The sequence below is a fragment of the Ambystoma mexicanum genome, chromosome 11, assembly GCF_040938575.1.
Source record: "Ambystoma mexicanum isolate Mex_15411 chromosome 11, UKY_AmexF1_1, whole genome shotgun sequence".
Taxonomy (NCBI): Eukaryota; Metazoa; Chordata; class Amphibia; order Caudata; family Ambystomatidae; genus Ambystoma; species Ambystoma mexicanum.
The window spans coordinates 1021561913-1021583162 of NC_090934.1; the positions used below are offsets into that span (position 1 = coordinate 1021561913).

At 44.6% G+C, this 21250-nt stretch overlaps 1 protein-coding gene across 8 annotated transcripts in view; it reads right to left on the reverse strand.

Moving 5' to 3' along the window:
* Positions 1–21250, reverse strand: part of DENND4A (DENN domain containing 4A) — a 2028245-nt gene that overhangs the window by 931884 nt on the left and 1075111 nt on the right. For all 8 annotated transcript variants that reach the window (XM_069624248.1, XM_069624254.1, XM_069624251.1 and 5 more), the window contains one exon: positions 13646–13712. In XM_069624248.1, the coding sequence (XP_069480349.1) occupies positions 13646–13712 (67 nt within the window). The remainder of the gene's footprint in view (positions 1–13645; positions 13713–21250) is intronic.

Consider the following 21250-nt stretch of genomic DNA (forward strand, 5'->3'; position numbering starts at 1 on the left):
TAGGCATCTAGTATGACAAGAAAGGTTTGATACTACTGTAGGGTTAAATGCATGTAGAGAAAGGAAAGGCATGACACTAATCTACAGTTACAGAGTATATAGAAACATGGTGAAAGGTAAAGAGTGCATCGTTTTGTCGCTAATGTTATTACCTTGCACAAAGTGGCTTAGCATGAACAGATTACTTACCTTTGGTAATGTAAAAGTTACACACAGGAATGACTAATGTGTTGCAAGTCCATGGTCCCTGTTAATTCATTTTCGTGGGATGCCCATTACAAGGAAGGTAGTGGAGGAATATTGCAAAGCAAAGTCCCTTACATTCATCAACTAAGCCTGGATGCATGTGTAAGGGGCAGCACTCATCCATGCCCGCTTCTCTGGCTTCACCATTCCTTTTCCATCCAACTAGTGCCAGGGCTAAGGACAGCTATGTTTAGTTGGAAAGGATGGGGAGTGTATCAAGGAAAGGGGGCTATGGACTAGAAGTACTGTAATCGTTTTGGCCAGTCATTTTAAGTGCTCCTATGTCTGTGCCCTTTCCTCCATATGTGCAGGAGATTCTAAAGCAGAATGACTTTAGATGGGTGCTTGCCTAATCTTCATGCCAAAATTATGTGGAAGACGAGGTAGGCACCTTACAGATCACATCAATGGGAATGTGTCTTTGAAAAGCCACCTATGTTGTTTTTGGCCTTACTGCATGAGCATGTAGGCCTTCATGAGAAGAGAGTTTGAGGTTAGCATGCATCCAAAATGCATACCACTATCCAGCAGGCTATGGTGGTCTTAGCAGCTTGATTGCTCAGATGATCGCAGTCATATGCAAGATGGGTCTCTCTGAGAGCCGAAGCAGCTTAGTCCTGTCCAGATAAAAAGGCAAAGCCCTGTGGAAATTTAGAGCAAAGAGCCATCTGAACCACTAAGGATGTATTGCCACAGATGGCACAGAAAACACTCAGTCTTAGAGATAGTTCAAGGGGTTTTATTTATTTGTGGGGCGTACGACATCCCCCTGTCTCGTATCTTGTATTGACCCTCGCCCCCAGGCATCCAACGGCCTAATACCGGTCTTATATTACGGGTGGTTCCCCAACTGCTGGCAATATAAGCTCCCTCAAAGACTTCCTAACTGTCCCTATATTATCAAAACAGTTAGTGTTCTAATGAGGAGTGTGGATAGTGCTTTGCACTTACTCATTTGGATTCAGACCAATTCATTCATTGCCCATGCTCACTTCTCCCCCTACTCTGACTAACTTCCGCCTCCATCTTACTCCTCCCACCAATCTCCCTCCGATATTTCACTCCTCCTAGTTCTCGCCTCCACCCTTGGATAGTACTTCTCCATCCCACTGCCGTTCTTGATGACTCCTCTTCTCGGCTACTACTCACCTCCTCCATGCTACCAGTACCCTCTTGCACACTCCTCCTTCCCTCCTTCACACAACTGCTCCCCACGTCCCCCTACAACTCTCCACCTCTCTACTGCTACTCCCCTCCTCCCTCCAAACTAGTGGAACACGCTCCTTTCACTAGGTACCATTTGCTTCACACCCACTTTTACGCTAGCTTTCTACACACTTGCCACACAAACATGCATACTCACAGCAAAACGACCTTCAACTTTCCCTATTTTCCCACCACCTACTATCAAGCTTTCCACTTCGGCTATTTCTGCTCCTTCCATTCTTCCACCTCCTCCCGCACTTTCCCCTTCATATGCTTCTCCACCCCCTTCTACACCTTTGCCTCATTACTGCTCCATGTCTTTCTCCTCCAACTGTCTATGTACTTTCCTTCCGTTTCCTTGCTTTTATATTCTCCTCCCTCTTTCACCTGTGCTAACACAAGGCACCAGGAGCAATAACTATTTCTTCAGAGATTGGAGGGGAACTTGAGTGCATTACTACAGCTGTGAGAGCGCTTCCTTGCAAGACCTCCCTGCCATGGCGATAGATTGAACCTATATGAGGCCTGGCCCCCTATGTTTGATTCCAGTTTTGTAAACAAACGCAGAACCAAACACATGGGCAGGGCTTTGTTCGGCACTACAAGGAGACTATTTTCTTTGTCATATGTGGTAAGCATTGACAATGACTCTTCCTTAGTTCTGCATCAGAAATGACAGTGGAGTCAAAATAGTACCAAAGGTCCTGAGGAACAAGACAATGGTATCGCTAGCACTAGTCACGACCATGCAGCTAATCGCAATTCTGAGCTGGCTTCCTTCCATGCAGTGTGAGAGACAAGGGAATCCTTCCCAAAACCGCCCACAGCTACCACATGTGAAACCTGGCCATCTGTGTTTTCCCCAAATGCACCTCTAACACACGACTCAACACCATATACAAGCTGACTTTACACTTTTATTTTGGTAAAGGATTAGGTTTTTGAATAGTGCCTATGTGATGGGGTTAGAGTATAACACATGTGTCAAACTTTAGGACTATCCAGCTCAGTCCTTCCCCTCTCTCCCAGTAGTTCATCTCCAGGCTCTTACCAGCAAATAGTCACTCTCTGAGAATTATAGCATTCCACACTTCATTCTTGGGCTTCGGAGGGTCTTTCCTGGTTGGTCTTGAATGCGCCAGGATCTGGCATTGGGCTACCTGGATTGTCCTATCAAGTATTGTCATGGGTTTGGGCAATTGTACAGAAGGTCAGACCCATTAGGTTATCTGGCTTCTGTTAGGAAAGAATGACCTTCGGTGCAATTTTCCTTCCGTTTGTGAACCCCCCAAACATTTTGCTTTTGTTTGGCTTACCTAACCTGACCTTTTCCAGTGGAGCACAGCCTTCAGCTGTGCTCCTCTGGGCTTTCGATCATTTGTTATGAGGAAACTGGCACGTCTTTCAGGCTGTCATTAATAGGAAACTATGTTTCCCTTTGTCTTTGACTATGTTGCCACTTCTTGGTAACTTTTTATCTATGTGCCAAGTACCCTACAGTACCGCGCACAGGGATCCTTTTGTTGTATGGCCCTAGCCACCCTCCAAGTATTTTTTGGTGTTTGTATAAGCGTGCCTAGGACAGACTGGTGGCAGCAGTTTATTTTTAAAGTATTTTTACTTTGTTTTTATGGACCATACCGCGTTTACCACGTTTGGCCCAAGACTGTGGCCAGTGCCGAAAATGGCCACGCCACGAAGTCTGTTGTTCTGCCCTTTGGCCATTTTGTACCTTTGCCTTCCCCCAGGTCGAAAGACCTGGGTATTCCTTATTTGGGCATGCCGCCTCCCGCAAAAACTGCCTCTTTAGCGGCCTCCTACATGTCACGTGTGCTTTTGCCCAGGAAGAGGGTTGGAACTGTCTGGTCCCAATCTACACTACAGGTGCCAGTATGTATGGAAGGCCTGATTGACTGGAACCACCATGGGTCACGATTAGCCCATGCCTGGCGTGCATGCAAGAGAGCAGAAGATCTTCCATTGGTTGTCCTAGATTTGGCGGCAAAACGAATCTTGGATAAGAGAAGGGGCTCTGCATCCATTCCAGGCCGATCCCCTAAAGTTCACACTGAACTTCAGAAGGAGCCATGAATCCTGAAGGAAAGATCAGACTTGTGGAACCGCCGGAGAAGTGCTGCAAGGTTTGGTACCCTGACCGTGCTGTTGTTCCTTGGACCCCTTCTTTTGTATCGTACCAAGAAGGCCTGCAAGGGTGCTTCGACCCTTTGGGGTAGTGGGACAACTACTCTCAGCACTTCCTGCTTACCCTCGCAAAGAGCCTCTTCGGAAGTGTTCCTTGGCCATCCAGCGAACTGACCAGCTGGAACCCGCGGTATCGTACAGGAGCGCTGCCGTCGCATGTTGAGACTTGAGACCTTGGGCTTCGCTTACTTGTGGTCCTGGGCTCTCCCCAGCCAAACCTTGTTGTCCAAGCTCCTCTGGGTCACGATTTATGAGAGTGCATCACAAGCATTTGTGATCCCTGCGACGCTCTGCTGTGGTGACTGTGGCTGTAAGTGCCTGCAGACCTGCACCACTGTGTCCTGAGACGTGCTGCACCAGAACTATCCTTCTCCTTTCTTTGAGAAGGCTACTGTCCCGCCACAGACAAACCGCTGAGAGCCGGTGCGTCCTGTAACTGCAGGGGTGAAACCTACTAGTGAATTGGACTAGACTGGCAAAGTTTGGCCCGGACAGTGTCGATGGTTGGTGAGTACTTGCATCACTTAACCGTGGCCCCCTGGCAGAGCCATCTGTTTTTTTAAGTACAAGAATCCCTCAAAAGATACTCACCTTAGCTGGGCTAGCCTGCGCTCCCCAGCTATTACCGAAGTCCGAAGGTCGCTCTATCTGCAAGGGTAGAACCTTCTGAAGGAGCATACATTCTTCATTGCCTCAACCCCCTTCCTGAACAGCTACAGCTCCCTGAAGAGAACTCACTTTTTGCACGACACTGCGTTGTTAACACACTGCTGTACATTTGAGCATAAGGCTCCACATTTCTTAGGGCTGGACTGCACAAGATAGGGACTGACTTCAAAGAACTGCCTAATGCGATATCTGTGTTAATGATAATGATGTGTTATTAATATAGCGCCTTAATCCAAAGCACTTACCTGTGTTGAACTTACGTCTTCTGTTGCAGGTTGTGGGTTTTCCCCCCTTTTATTATTATTGTGGTTTATTTGTGTTTTGTTATAAAGGCCTATAATAAATGTATTTTTGATATACGTCGGACTAAGAGTAATCTATGGAATTTTACTGTGTGTGCTCACTGCGGACTTCCGATCACTCTCATCCCTCCTGAGACTTTGCCTTGACCGCCTGCCAAGCTACCGTTGATTGGTCTGGTTTGTCCAGAAGGTTCCCCTGTTCCACTAAACTAGGGTGGCCTCCTAAAATTCTGCCCGCCAGGTCAGAGTTTATAAATCCATCTTAAAAAATTGATGTACAGCAGTGGGATTAGATCAGAGGTACACAGTGTTGCGCACTAGTGAAATACCCAGGATATACTTACACAGAAAACACTGTGACCTTAGTTTAAAATGTAACTGTAAACTACCTGCCTCACTTATAACATGGAAGCAATTTCAAACATAACTTTGAGTGCTTCCAAATCAGAAACGCTAAGGAAGATCTGTGCTGAAAGAGGCTTGTCAGCCTCTGGCACAAAAGCTGAGATGATCCAAAAGCTAATGGAATGGCAGGAAAACCAGATCACGGCTTGTCCCTCAGATGCCAGTGCAGAAGGTGCTGGGGCTGCTCCCAGTAACAGTGTTGAAAGGGCTGTTGCTGCTGTCATTGAGGAGATAGAAGATGATGGGAATGAGGAGTCCCATCTTCTTTTGCTGGCTCTGAGGCTGAGACTCTACTGGAATTTAAAAGACAAGAGCTGCTGTTTAAGCAGAAAGAGCTGGAGTTCTGTATGGCTAAACTAGAACTGGAGAAAGCAGAGAAACAGAAGCACATGGATCATCAGTTGGAGCTTGCCAAGTTACAAGTTGCCAATGGCTCCTCTAGAGGATTTGGCAATGGGTCTAGCTCCTCCTCTCACGCAAGGTTTCCACAATATCTGCTTAGTATGTATGATAACAAGAATGACATCATGGATTGGTTGACTGCATATTTGAGTATGCACGTGAGCATGCACGTGATGTGCCAGAAGTTGTGGATGCTGATAAGATTGCATGGTTGCTCAGTCAACTACCCCATTCTGAAGCTTCCGCTTATTTGCCCAAAAGGGCAGACTGGTCACATCCATACTCAGGGGGCAGCCTACCAGTGAATGACCCACAGCACTTTTTAAGGCTACCCACTAATGTAGCTACTTACCCTTCGCACGCAGAACGGGCATTGTCTCTCCAATCTTGTGCAAACGTATTCCCGTTCCATATCCCCAAATAGCCTTAAATCTAACCCTGAGGAAGAGAGGTTGCTCGAAACACGTGTCAGCTGGGCACAACCATTTGATTAACCAACTAGACTCATCACATGCTTCTTCTATGCTATGATTTGTTCATTTATTATACTTTGGACAGCTTCATGTCTTTATGTACCATCGATTTACATTACTCCTTGAGATAAAAACTTCTTAACCTACTTTGGAATTCCAGTTTCTATTTAGTTATCATTTGTGAAGCACCAGGTATGGCAGTGTGTTCACTCTAACTCCTGTAATCAGGACATAGTCAAACCACTAATATGCTGTCTAGTGATAAGATTATACAAACACAATAAGCAGTAAATAGGTTGTGTGCAACAAATCTAGTTGGTCTATTTACACTTCAATTGACAGAATTGCAAGATAGGGACACTCACCCAATTCAAGAACAAGGTAGAGGAGTGCCGATTACTTAGGCTTTGCGGAAAATTCCAGCTACATGAATTTGGCAAATTGCAAGGAATGCCCATTCTGTATCCCAAAGAAGGTGCACATTTCATTAACAGTCAGAAAGCGATCACTGTAACAGGTGCGACAGTCTCCTGAGCCAGAGCTTCAGCTCAACGCAGATAGCAAGATGTTAATATTGGGGTAACAACCATAAGGCACAGTTTTCTGGGAAATGTACAAAAATGTTGCCCTTGGGAGCACATAAAATACTGACTCCCATTACTGTGCCCAAGCAGAGCGGTGAATGCTGGGGTGTCCCCCGCTCTCCTTGGGCATAGTAATGGGAATCGGGTTTGCAGGGGTGTCCCCCTCTTACCATTGAGGTAAGCGCCGGACAAAAGTTAGAAAAAAAAAAGCAAAGCACCCTGTGGCGTCAGGTCCGACCCACGTAAGTGGGAGTAACTGACGCTGCATGGATAGCAGGGTGTAGGCGGTGCACACAGAAGTGCGCCGCCGTAAAGGTAAGTGGGGTCGGGTAGGGAAATGCGGGCGAGGGGATGCAGGCAAACTGATCTATATGATCACTGCGCCGTGCCGTAATTGGCGTCAACATATTCATCAGCGGGTGGCTCAGTGATCACATAGATTAGTTTTCTGAATAGAAAAAGGAGTGTCATGCCCTATCATAGGCTCAGAACCACACTTTCTCACCCAAGTTCTAAAGGGAACAGGTAACAATCAACCTTTCTAAAATAGCTCTTATCCAGTGGGCTGACTTCATCTCCAAGTAGAATTCTTTTGAGATTCACATTTGAGTCAAATCATTGAGCAACAAATTGCAATTAGGACGCATGAAAATAAGATTAACATCTGGAGTCTGTACACCACCCATCTTCATAGTGTTTCTGCAGAGTTTGGAGGGATAGGCTGTACCAGCCTTGACACCAAATTATTATTATTTATTTTGAGCAGTAGTTTTTCCAACTATTTGAACGAGGTAGCCCTAAAATACTTCCGATTATTTTAACGACTGAAATTAAGTTAATAAAGAAAAAACCCTATGAATCTGTATGTGCATTGCTTATTGTGATATTAATTAGCTAACCAAAAAACACATTTTTTTAAAAAATCGGTTTGTGTTTGATTGAAATGAAGTATGATTGTTGCAGAACTCTAGGTAACTTTCTTCCAGATAAAAAAAACGCGCAATATTCTGTTCTCGGAAAGGATTATTGAAATGTGTTGTATGAAGGCATCAATATAACTCTTTGGTAGCAGCTACAAATACTGGATATTTTCACAACATGGCAGTTTTTTAAAAAAAAAATACAAATTCCACAGCCGACACAAACGTTACTGGAAGCTCTCGGCTCATGTCCCAGTATCCCAGAAAGGAAATGGTGCCAGTTGAAAATCCTCACAATTTCTCAAAAGTGGCTGTACAGCTACATTTATCAGTACTCAGGAGACGAACAATCTTTAACATCCAGAACAATAGAAGATATTTAGTGAAAGAAATAGGATTCCTGCCCACTTTTGGCTGAGTACAATTAGGATGCAAGCACCTCAGTTGTGGTATAGTCAACCTGCAGAACTGAGGGAAGCACCTTTCACACAAAAAAACCTTAATACTGCCCGATTGTGCAGCTAGTTGTCCTAGGGCAATAGAAAAACAAACATGATATCAACCACAGTGTGGCCATTATAAACAGACAGGTCCGGATAACGTTATTGTCTGCACTGGAACAATGCTCCATGCATTTGATGTAAAGCTGGGGGCCCTGACAGTACTAATGGTGAGGAATGTCCTACCCAGGTCTACTTGTGTAAGTACAGCTGGTGATCCACTCTCATTGTAAGAACTACTAGGAATACAGTACAGATAAGTAGAAGTGGTTGGCTAATCCAAACAGCACAGATAGCTAGCCAGGCAGGTTGCTCATATGCAAGGCATGGCTGAAATATGTCAAAATCAGTGAACTGTTTAGGGCAGCAAAGAGAACTGCCCCTGGAGGCTAGAGTGTTGAGTATTCATTTGTAGAACACCGTAAAAAAAAAGCTGTTTGGGATTATTTACCACAAAAGCAGCATTCTGTGGAAGTTGGACGGAAACAGAACATGACAATGTCCTGGTATTAAAGACAGACAAAAAATGTATGTTACTATTGTTGCTTTGTGTTGTTTTAGATGACTCAAATATTCAGGCTCCAGTGCCACTGGTTGAAACTGCTCATACATTGTGTTCTTTGCAAACAGATCTAATTCCAGTCTGTTACTTTGAACTGCCTAGAACATGTGGAACATGCCTAAACACTGTGATGTTCCCATCAGCCAGGGTGCAAAGGTTTGACTTGCCTACCATGTCTGAATGGAAACGAACAGGTGGTGAGTACAAAAAGGTGAAAATGGAGTGCAGGTGGGAAGCTGGCAACCTGCAAATATTTTGTTCGCTGTAATCGGCCTCCTGCAAGTTAAAATGAAATAATACCTTCCTTCTTCTCTCTGATGTTCCTTCCTTTGACTCAACACAACCTTGCTACTACATGAGCAAATGTAGAAAAAACACGCCACGTGGCAGTTTACATGAGGAAAAGGTGGGACTGGTTTTGTTCCATCCGATGCTAGCTATAGATTAATAATTTCCATGGTCTCAGTATGGTGCCTGACATGTTGTTATGATTGACAACATCAAGAATCTTCAAAATCACTGATATTTATGGATGAATTTTATTTTCTATGGGCTCATTGAAAAACATTCATACCAACGTTTACTCTGAACACTAGTGTTATATACTCAGTTCTTCATTTTTTAGAGGGATTCATTTTTATAATCGGTTTCAGGTACAACCATTTGACTGCAGATATGGAGGTGTAATTCCGATAGATCAACTATCGTCACCCAAACACAAAGGCTTGAGTGCAAGAGACTTTATTTTTTGTTTATTGTGTCAACGCCACCAAAAGGAAGTTTTAGTTTAAAATTTAAAATGTACTGCAAAAACTACTTATTTTCAAAGAAGAGAGTGAAGACAGTGATTAAAACACTTTACGGAACACTTTGAAAATACATCTGCAGGATAAATAAACCAATGTAACGCAAGGTGGCACCTGTCCTGTTACAAGAAGTGCATACACAATGGATATCGTGATAGACCACAGTCCAAATACCAAAAATCTGACACGGGATGAAGATGTTGATCAGAGCTCAGCAAGCACGATGGAGCTTACCAGTACAAGATCGCAAAGTATCAGTAGGCAATTACAGCAAATGCGGGCTTCTTTTGCAATAGGCATGAAGCTAGGAGGCATCCGTTGTACACGGGACTGAAAGTGTAGGCGAAAAGCCAAAGTAAACTGAAATTGAGTGGGTGTTGTTGCAGGGTTAGTGACTTCACCCTTTCCCAATGGGCAGGAACACGCTCTCAGCCTCGCGTGGGAGGTCTAGCTGGCTGGAAGTCAGGGCCAGTCCTACCCCAAAGGAGTCTGGTGGTGGCTGAGAGGGCCCTATTTCCCTAAGTGCCTGTCTTTACATGCAACTTGCATTACCCCATACTTCAAGACAAAAGACCTGGCCAAGTTCTCTCCATCTTTTCCAGAGCTACCAGAGAAGCAGCACCAAGGCGGAGAGACCACCCGCAGGACAGCAACCCATAAGCGCCCCACTCAATCCGATAGCATCTCTCTGAACCGTAGCTTCAATGTAGAGAAATTGACAGTGTTCAAGGACAGTACTACAGAATATTTAAAATGATGCAGAATTATATGGAAATGGTGGAATCTTTGTTGCAAGTAATAAGGTCTGTTAGATGTGGTGACTAGAATGCAATAATTTCATCAGTGAAAGCAATTATTTGGTTTTTCTTTGCATTAAACTTTCATAATTACTCTGGAAGGATATACTATCTTGCAGAAATGCGTGTTTTCAGTGGGTACGGATCCTGCAATATCGGAAGAGCTTGAAAAAGGAAACTGCGCTGTGGGGAAATGTAATATTCCATTCAGCACTTTTGTAGCCGATTGAACATCAAAACACAGCTTTGAAAGTTATTGGAGAACGTGCATGCTATTATTTTAACATCAGCAGTACTGGAAAGTATTTCTTAACCGTCATCGAGCACGATATACAGCATCACAAACACATTATTACAGCTCTAAAGAAGCACTAAATAGGGAGGATAGTGCAATAAACAAATTGCTTACTGAACTTAAACTGATTGGAAATCCATTTTCATTTGATGGACCTGACTTGTCAACATTGCAACCCAGACAGTTTTTGGTGAGAGAATTACAAAAGGTTTTGGCAAGCTCCATGTTCTTAGTATGGTTCTGGGTCATTCCACAGAATCTATTTTGTCGAGTTTTTGCTTTTCTCTAATGTAATTTGGCCGCAAATAAAAGGGGGGCAGACCCCTCTCGCTCCAGCAGCACTCCCATGACCACCCCCTATATTTATATTCTCAATTCTCCCACATATATTTGTGGTCAATTTCGTTAAAAAGAAATTGCAACCAAATCGAATTCGACCAACTGTACTGCACAGTTATCTGTCATTCCCCTTAGTATTAGATTGGGTGGGGAGTTCAAAACACAGAAGGGCTCATTTTGGAGTTCCCCGTAATTTGGTGGTGGGGAGCCGTTAAGTGTATACATACACGTAGGTGCCTCCCCGCCACCAACTTTTGGTCATTTACCCGGCGGAGTGCAAATGTGCAGCACAAAAGGTGGCATGCAAGCATGTATGCCGCCTTTCGCCCTGCACTTTTGCCCTCCACCATACAAAATTAGTAAAGCTGCCTGCCATGTTTATAATAGATCTCGATGGAGTCCACCTGCTTTATGCTGGTGCATAAAGCTAGTAGGATCATTAGGGAATCCCAGCTTTTGCACCAGCGTGAAACTGCATGCAAGTGCAAATGCTGGGGCATTTTTATGGTGACTCGGAAGGGAGACAGTGGAAACGTAATTTGCATTCCGCCCATCCTCTCCGTCATACAACCGGATGTAAATGGGGGTAACGCTAATCAAAGTAAAAAAGGCAAGATTTTTACGCCTTCCATTACCGTTACACCCCGCAGGAAAATTAGCTCCAGAGTCTCATCACTGAAGCTTACACCATATGGGTTCTGTGACGCATCTGGAGACGTCTTCCCTTCTTGCCTGCGGGGGGGGGGGGCACCTCCTTTGAGGTTAGGTGGGTGAGCCCGCTAAGCAAAACCTTTCCTGGGGGTTTGGGAATCCGGGACCCCGGAGTGACTCCTCTCCAGGGGACAAGGACTCCCATTCCCATGGGGAACTCCCTTTACACAAGATGTTATCTGCCTACATGGGAGTAAGTCATTCTGACAATACCGCTATAGGTTTGGCTCAAGGTCATGCTGAACTTTACACTTGTTTGAAAACCTGTGGTGAACAATACGCCCCCTATCCATACAGGAGCAAGAATAAAGGACCAACGAGACTTGAGTGGGGGGCCACAACCTGTATGTCAGCGAGGGGCACACCCATATAACAGCAGAGCCATCTATGGCATGTTGAGAGGCCAATGCACAAGGAGATGCCGTTGTCTAGATACAGAGACATGCAGGGCCTAAGAATCCAAGGCCACCCAAAGCCAAGCTTACCTGGAGGCGACAACGCAGAGGACGGGTTGGTTCGGTACCACAAACTGATGCCGAAACCAGGAACCAAGGGAGGATTGAGTCCTGCACCCCCAGTGAGAGCGCAGACAGGCGAGAGAATGCCAAAATTAGTAAAATAAGAAAACTTCTCATATCCAGTCCAGAGGAGCGTCAAGCCCTGAAGAACGCCTTTGGCTGGCGAAGAAACACACCCTCACTGGAGTAAACACTGCAGTGCTGAAGATATGAGGGTTGCCCAGATTGGAGGGAGGGAGAGAGAGGAAAGAGCAAGTGGGGAAGAAGGAAGGATTGCCCTAACCATGTACCAGGGTCACAGAGGCATGGAGAGAGAGATTGAATGAGAGAAGGGTTACGGGAGCCTGAGAAATCCGAATATAATAAACCTCCAGAAGGATCACAGAAACCCACACGAGCTAAGAGCCACAAGAAGAGAGGGGTTACTGATAGCTCAGTTATTGTGAAAAAGAACCCCAAGTGAGTGAGAGGGGCCCAATAGGCAAAGCGAATAACAGATACGAGGAGAGCATGGGGCATCCAATATCTCTGCCAAGTGGGGAGAGACCAACACAAGTGGTGGAGAGGGATCAAGGAAATATCCCTCTATCTAAAGAAAGTTGGACATTTTGTTTATTCTGGAACTTAAAACATTTTGTTCTTGAATTTGGAAAACTTGAGGAACAGTTGATAAGACTGACAAGAACTGTTTTCTTTGAGAAGAACTGTTACTTCTAACCAGTGGATCCAAACCCAGGAGGGATTCCTGGGACAACCAGAGACACCATTAGGGAGAACCAAGAGTACAGGGCATGAAACCTATTTTCCTTTTACATGTTGTTAAGTGGTAGGGCCAATTTAGTGGATAGGTTTGAACCGAGGACTACTTTTGATTTTGACTGTAGACAAGCACCTTAGTTTACTTTTATTAGGAAGGGACCTCCCTTTTAGTAGTAGGGTCAGTGAGGCCTTCTTTTAAAATTTAAATAAAACTACATTTAAAACCTATCCTCTTGTCTAGGTCCTTCTTCTGGCTTGCCACAGATCCCATCTAGAAGAACAAACTAAATCTGTGTTAAAGCACCAAGAAGAAAATACAAATAGAAGGAGATAGTACTATTACAGAGTTAAGAGCAGCAGGAGGACTATTTTTCAAAATACTTGATGTAAACATATCACAGCGTCAAGTAGATTTATACGAGACATTAGGGCTCTATGAATTCTGTGGTGCATCACGATCACTGTTCAATGATCATGGAACTATGCGCATCTTTATTATCGAAAAAAGTTAACTGGTCAAAATCTTGCATTCACTTCCACCATCGCAAAGCAGCAGTACAAACAGCAAACAAACAACTACAAAAATAGCAATTACCATCACCCCTTTTGTAACATCACCCAGTTCTGTAATGGAAGCCCCACAAAACAGCAAACTTTGTGAGAAGACATGCACTTAAATTAAAATATTTTTTCAATACTGGTTTGTAATTTTGATTTGAATATACTAGTCTTAGTAGTTTGCATATTTTCTTAAATCATCAGGGGCATAGATGATGCATTCTTATTCAAGTGTTCGATTGCATGCTTGCTCCACGACAAGTGACCTTTACGCTGGCCTATTAGCATGTACATTGAAATGTGCTCTGCAACGCGTTATTGCAATTCGGAATGGATGTTTCTCGTGTTTTAGAACGTGACATTTCTTTTCTGCATAAACAAGTGAACTCACCTGAACAAGGATCCTTGGCCTCTGGGGCGATGGGAAAGGAACTTTATGCATGAAGTGGCTGATGTGCCTGAGAAGAGAACATGCAATGAATTGAGAAGAGATCAAAAAAGTGCTGAAATGAAAGCTGCTTTGCAAAGTATCTACGGTATTTCTAAACACCAACAGATTATTTCAGAAAACTACCAGCATAGCTTGAAGCACTGTAGAGCATGACTTATCAGATGTGCCAGCAGTCCGGCTCCTCCTTCCTATAAATAAGATCCTTTCTATCCTAGTAATCTCAAAATAGTTGTCCTGTCCAACTCCTACCAGCTCTTCTGTCGAGCCCCACAAGGATGACCCCCCATCTCCAGTGGTCTTCAATATAATGACAGTGCGTAATAAGGACACTTTGCCAAGAACTGGCAATACATTTTCCTCTGTACCACTCATAATTTGGTTGCTTTTTAACTGTGCTGGCTTTACTCCGATCCCTTTATGGTTTCTTAATTTATGTGGGTGATACTAGTATTGCCCGTACAGAGTGGTGGTAACTACACTGCATTTTAATATTTATTTTCGGAATATCTATAGAACATGCTGAGCCCAAAAGGAAAAGAGTACATAACAAAGGATTACATTTGACAGACAATTGCAAAATACACAGCCTGTATACATAGCACAGATGCAAAATAAGAGAACTGTATAGTCAGTTAAGCCACAGCCAAGATTACAGTAGGCAGGAACTAACAAGGGCCACATTCTGGATGCGATTGGAGTCGAGTAGATGGATGGGTGCAGAATTCAGATTAACAGGTTGGGTTCCTTCAAGCTATTTACTGAATTGGAGGAGAGAGGTTGTGCATCGCAGGGCTAGCAGGAACTGGAATGGGAGTCTGGATTAATACATTGATTAGGTTTGTTATACGTTTTTGTCCTTGTGGCAAATTTAGATGTCAAGTCTTTACAAGATTTAACAATAGTTGCAGGTGAAACCATAGATTGACAATTCCTCAAAGATAGTTGGGCTTAACGCACATACAACCTGAATGACAGCTGCACCAAAGAAACTCAAATGGGCCTCATCTATATGTTTGCCGGTCCGAGAACTACAGTACCGGTAAGCATGCCAGTACCGTAGTTCCCATAGCGGCAAACTACGAGTTCTGCTTGCGGGTGCCATTGCGGCCGCCAGGTCTGACCTGGCGGCCATACTGGCACCCGCGAGCAGAGCATGCCGTATGCACCGGCACCGCTGATAATGGTGCCAGTGCATCCGGCTTTCCCATTGAGCCCTATGGGGCACAAATGGGAATGGGGAAGAATATTTTCCGGTGCCCAGGAACGGCCAATACCGGGTCCGGCAAGGCCATAATGACCCGGTAATTACCCATGCCTTGGCGCCGGAATAAAAAAAGATCGGCGGCAGTTGTGCCTGTATTACAGGCACGGTACGGCTACCGCCAGCCTCGTAATGAGGCCCATTATCTCTATCCTGACAAGCTACATTGCACCCATTGTTATGACATAATACTTTTCTACCTTTCATGTCGTCCCTCTTTCTCTCTCTCTCCCTCCCTCTCCAATATCTCTTCTAGCCTCTCCCGGTTTCCTTCCAACCAGCTCTCTCCGATATGTACTCCAAGCTACTTTCTCTTTCTCCACTCCAGGTTCTTCCTGCTGGTCTCCTCCACCCGCCTCTACTTGGGAGCGCTTTCCTCCTCCTTTACCCCCCTTTTTCTTGTCCTGACCTCTTTACAAGACTGTATCTTAATTTCTGCGAGCCTCCCCCAACTCCCTTCCATTTCTTCCTTGCCTCCGCCTCTGTATCCTCTTTAATTTTCTTCTGCGCCTTGACCTCAGCCTTCCCTTCACTGCTCCTCTATGCTTCCACCCCAGCCCACTCTTTGGCTCCAGTGACCTCTGCTGCTCAATCTCCAGATCCTTTCACTCCCAGCGCTGCCCAACTGCCCTCTCCATTCGCGGTGAGGTACCCCACCCGTTAAGCCACCTCATTCATGAGCGTGAACACCTGTTTTGATTACAACCGCAATTTGACTGGAGCATCGGTTTTCTGAATTTGATCGCACCTGAATGTAATGAACTTCATCTATTGGGAGCTGCAACAAGGACCTACATAGTTCACCAGGCAGAATGATTATCTGTGCCGTTACATTGGTGTTAAAAATGCTGCCACGCCCGCTATCTGTCGTTGTTGCTGCCTGCTTAAACTCATCACAGACTCAAAGTAGAGAGAAAAGCAAAATAAGGTGGGTGGAGGGGGCACACGATGAGAGATGGATACCTTGCTAGCACTGGTAGTAGAGGTGATGAACTGGGTAGGAAGAAGGGTCTGTTAAAACAATCGAATGTCTTGTTTGCTTGTTTACAAGGTACGATGTGGATGGATGATTCTTTTTTCTTCAACTGTTAAGCATCCTATGTCGAATTAACTTGATTACCTCTGTCTTACAAGTTCCCCAGTGCATCTTTTCTAAGTAGAACAGTGGTGTGGGTTTGTTCCCCTGCAGCTACCATTCAAGGGTGGCGGGTGCACTAAGTCAGTTTGGCGTTCTTTCTGGTAGCAGTGTGTCTGTTTTTAAATTGCAGCTCAGTTAGGTCGTTCTGGACGGTCACACGGGCAACCAGAGGAAGTAAAAGCTAATTCTATTTAACACTGGCTCTCCAGCTTGATTATTCTCACTAGATTCGCGTGCTTTACAATTCTGTTCCAAAAAAAGGAAGGCAGGATGGAAGCCAGAACACTTTTCACTAAACCCGTTTACTTCTACATGTCATGTGCACATTATTTTTCAGTGTTGTTTTTCTTTTTCTCAAACTATGCACCCAGGTATAGGGTTCAGAAGATGTGATTCGTGTGGCAGGGAATTTTAATGCAGTGTTCAGGGCCAGACCATTGATAGGAGGTTTTCTGATAACTTGCCCCACAAGGGATGTTCATCACTTCATGGCCAATAAGAAGGTGAGTAAACATATTTTCACAGGTAACTGGGTGAGGTAACATGTTGTCCTGCAACTCAAAGAACTGAAGGAGGAGGCTCGCAATCCGTCAGCCTTCTGTGTGGTGCTATACAACATCATTCACGTAGGTGCAATCAAGGCCTAACACGAGCGTGTGCATAGACGTTCTGCTGGTGTGACATATGCAGCCTTTTACTTGCCCAAAGGCTGAGCTGTCTGTAGGTCCTTCACTTCACACTAATCATTTACCTGCAGCTTTTCCAGAGTACAACAAGCCGCATTTTCCAACCAATGTCATTAGTACTCGTGATGAGCAGAATTCGGGAGTTGGTTACCAGCAACCTTCTCAAATGTCTCTCTAAAGTGCAATTTCCCCAGGTGGTTAAGCAAGCCTATTGCAGTTTAAAATGTTCTGCCTCATATGCTGATCTGAGGCATATTTTACAGAACAGTGTTCTGTCCACGGCACAAATGGGACAGATAACACCTCGGCAAATGCTGTGAAAGAAATATGCAACAACTGAGAGGGACATCTGATTTGTATCTGAAGAAGAAGCATTCTACGCTGTCAGCAAAAGGGACTCCATGCCCACTTGTCCACAATACTAAGACTTAAAGATATGGAATTAAAGTGGCTTTAAGATTGTTAGATGATTGGGTTCTCCTCTGTTCATGGTCAGGAAGTCACTAGGTTCTTTTGACTTAGCCTTCTGAGTTTGCTTTTAGTCTGCTTCAGAAATGTGAGCTCACAATTGCAACAGAAAATGGTTTAAATTTTCCCCAGGATTGTTAGGGATGTTTTTTAAAATGTATTTCTAGCACGCTGCAGCCCGCAGGCATCAGGACGAGAACATAAAAACAACCACAAACAAAATCAGGTAGAGACAAGACAGGGGGGCAGCCTTTCCTAAGTCAGGTCACTGAGTTAATTACTTGAAGAGTAAAGTTTTTAGTTTCTTTTTGAATACGAGAAAGTTGGGTTCTAGTCTGAGCGTGGCTGGGAGTTTGTTCCATTTTAAAGGAGGCTTTAATTGGAAAGGATCGTCCCAGTTCATTTGCTTTTTTGACGGGGGTAGTCTACACTAGGCCTTGATCCGATGATCTCAAGGATCGTGCCGGTTGATATGGTGATATTTGCTCCTTTGGGTATGTTGGGGCAGTGCCATAGAGGCAAAGGTGAACTATTGAGACTGACTTGAAGGTGATACGATCTTCTATAGCGAGCCAGTGTATAGCTTTTCTGTCGTCTGTAACGTGGTCTCTTCTAGATTTTCTCTTGATGACCCTCACCACGTCATTCTGAATGACTTGACTTTGGGCTATGCAACCTTTGTAAGCTCCCAGTAACAAGGCATTTCCATAGTCAAGCTTCGAAAAAAAATGATGGCTCTGGCAATTGTGATACCATTTATTTTCGTTTAGAACTGGTCTTATGGGCCAGAGTAATCTTTGGTAGTATCTGCTGCAGTTTTTCTTAAGGTAAGCTCATGGGCATTTGCTCTAGCTTAGGTTCCAAATACACACCCAATGTTTTTACTTTGTCAGCAACTGGGATATTGGAGGTTTTTTTTACAGTGAACTCAGCGTAATCTGGGCTGAGTTTGGCCCTGGCCTGGACGGATCCAAAGATCATAAGCTCTGTTTTGCTGCTATTTAAGTAGAGCCAGTTTATTTTCATCCAGGCCTCGATTACGTTGTAGATGTTTCTGACCATAGAGCTATCTTTATTATGACACCCGCATAGTTTTATTATTAGCAGAGTATCGTCTGCAAAGTTAGTAAATAGCACACCTAAGCTGTTGAGTAGGGAGCAAAGACATCAGAGATATAAATTGAAAAGGAGGGGCGACACGCTGGCTCCCTGGGGCAAACCGCAGTTTATATCTATGGGTTTGGAAAATGTATCGCCCCCAATGGATCTTTGAGTTGCAATCTGTCAGAAAGAAGGAAAATCCAGTCTATGGCTTCCTGGGAGCAGTTTCCCAATAGTGCCAGTGCTTCTTGGAGTTTGTGATGATCTAGCAGATCAAATGCTGCTGATCAGACTAAAAGCATCAGCATGAAAGTGTTTCCTTTTCCAAGATGTTCAACATTCTAGTATGGAGGTCGAGCAGCGCAGTTTCAGTGCTGTGCGAACCTCTAAACCCAGATTGTTGTGCGTGGAGCAGATTTTGCTCGTCCATGTATGTCTGCAGCTGTTTAGTTGCTACTTTGTCAAGCATTTTCAGGAGTAGATTGCAATTAGTGATTGGGCGGAGATGAGATGGATCTTTTTGGTCAAGTCCTGGCTTCTTTACCAGAGGAGTGACCGTCACTACCTTAATGGCTGCTGGCACTTTTTTTTGTCTCTAAAAGAAGTATTTATCATTCTGCAGAAAAGTGGGGCGAAAATGTCAATGTTTCCTTGCATGATTTTTGTGGTAGATGTTTTCTGAGCAGGTTGTCTGCCCAAGAGAGGAGAGGAGCTTCTTCGTTTCCTCTAAAGTGAGAGGGCTAAACCTAAATTTGTTCTCCCGTGAGGAGGGGATATCTAAATTGTTCATAGCAGATTCTACTTCGGTGGAGACCTGGCATAGACTGATGGCCCTTCGGGCTTTTTGAATTTTGTCAAGGAAAGCGAGTTGGACCCTATCGCAGTCATCCTGTGAAGGTTGAAAGGGGGGGAAGAGATTGAGGCTTTTCCACTGATTTAGAATTTGAAATAGCTTACGCGTGGAGTTAGCAACCCCAGAGATTTTGCTAGTTAAAGAAGTTTTGTTTGGCCTCTGTCAGTTTGTTTTTGTACCGTGTGTGCACTTTTTTAAATTTCTTTTCTTCCGTTTGGCTTTTTAGCCACTGCCTTTCTAACTTTTTCTCTTTTTTTTATTTTTTGGTTTCTTCACTAAACCATTTTTGGTGATTGGCATTGGGTCTAATCTGTTTTTGTCTCATAGGTACATGTGATTCAACAAGTTCTTGAAATGTTCTGTTGTATATGGCGACAATGTCGTCACAAGGGTCTTCGTCTGTGGTGATTACCATGATATTTGCAACAGTGTGTGCTAAGATGTTGGGTGTGAGGTTTTTGCAGTTTCTATTTAGAATTTTGTAGGTGTGCTGTCTGTTTTCTTGGGTTTAGATTTAGGAGCCAGTCTTAATTTGATTTTATGATGGTCTGACCAGATGCAGGGAACTGTTTTTTGTGTAGTAATGTCCAAGTTGCTGGAAATGACCCAGTCAAACTGGTTTCCCTTGTTTGTGGTGGGCTCATTGTTTACCACCCTGTAGTTGATGGAGTTTAAGTCTTTTTCTAAAGCAATGGCCTCTTTATCTTTGCTATTACCTCTCCATCTGTTGAAATCGCCTAAAACCACGGTCCCTGTATTAGGTCCATCTAGAGTGTTGAGTATCTGCGCCAGGTCTTCATTGAAATCTGTAGTCAAGGAAGCTTCAAAGGAGCTTCAGTATGTATTGAATCTCTTTCATGTAACTTTATTCCAGTGCAGGACATTTCTGTTCAATGCCACTTTTTGTATGTGCTCTAGGAACTGTGACAACGTTCCCACTTCCCCGCCTAATTCTGGAGCTATCCAGTAGGTTGACCAATGGGCTAGGGGGCGTACCCAAGGCTGTGAATGATGGTCCCCGAGGGGGACTACCTGGTCATCCTTACTTGACCCCCAGCATTAGGCAGGGGAGGGTCACATGCAGTCAATACACATGTTCCTGGCTCTTTATAGTGATGGCATGATTCCTTAGGCGAGCATGCCCCAGTTTCTAAGACTACCCCAGAACCTATAAGCAGAGTGCTGCGAGTTACTGTGTTCAAGACACTTACTGGAACTGAATAGACTGGTAGAATTTTAGAGCTTGCTGCGGTCAACACTGGTGCCAAAGAAAAGCCACCTTTGCTCCTGACAACTGAAGCTTGTGCACATCAAAATGCATTGTTCCTTTCCAGGGGGGTGGACAGGCTTTTAGAGCCTTGGACGGCACTAAATACATGGACTCCAATGTTCGGTCCCCCTCCACACCCATTGAGAAATCCGGCCATCGGGCTCCGACATTCCTCTAGACCCTGATAAATTAACAATTGGCCTGCGTGCAAGCCTGCGCGTTGCCTCAAGCTTGCAAAATCCATCAATTTCTCCTCCTCCACCAGGTCACCCAGTGTGACTATCCCATGGCCCTCCCAACACTTCCTAATTCTAGTCGCTGGGTCAGACCCTTTCCCAACGAGCGCACAAGCGGAATGTTAGGGGAGTAAGAGTCCAGGACGCCCAAACTCCTCCATACTCTGTTCCACAAAGTCCTCCCTAACCGAAGGAGCCATGGCTCAGGCGCGAGACCACTGTCCGCAACCCACAGAACTTCTTTCAGGAAACACCACCAAAGAGACAGCTGCAGAAGCATTGACTCCAATGTGGACTCATCCACCAGCCAGCTCAGCACGAAGTGCAACTGACCCGCCAGGTAATATAATTGGAAGTGAGCAGTGTTATCTCTCCCACATTTCTCCTATTTCTCTTCCCCCTCCCACAAAAAGGTCCTAACTGCAGAGCCCATATTGAAAAAAAAACACCTAGGGATGTCATAGGGTATGTTGGTGAAGTGATGCACCAAACGAGGCAGCACTACCATCTTGAGCAGGGCCGCCCTTCCCAT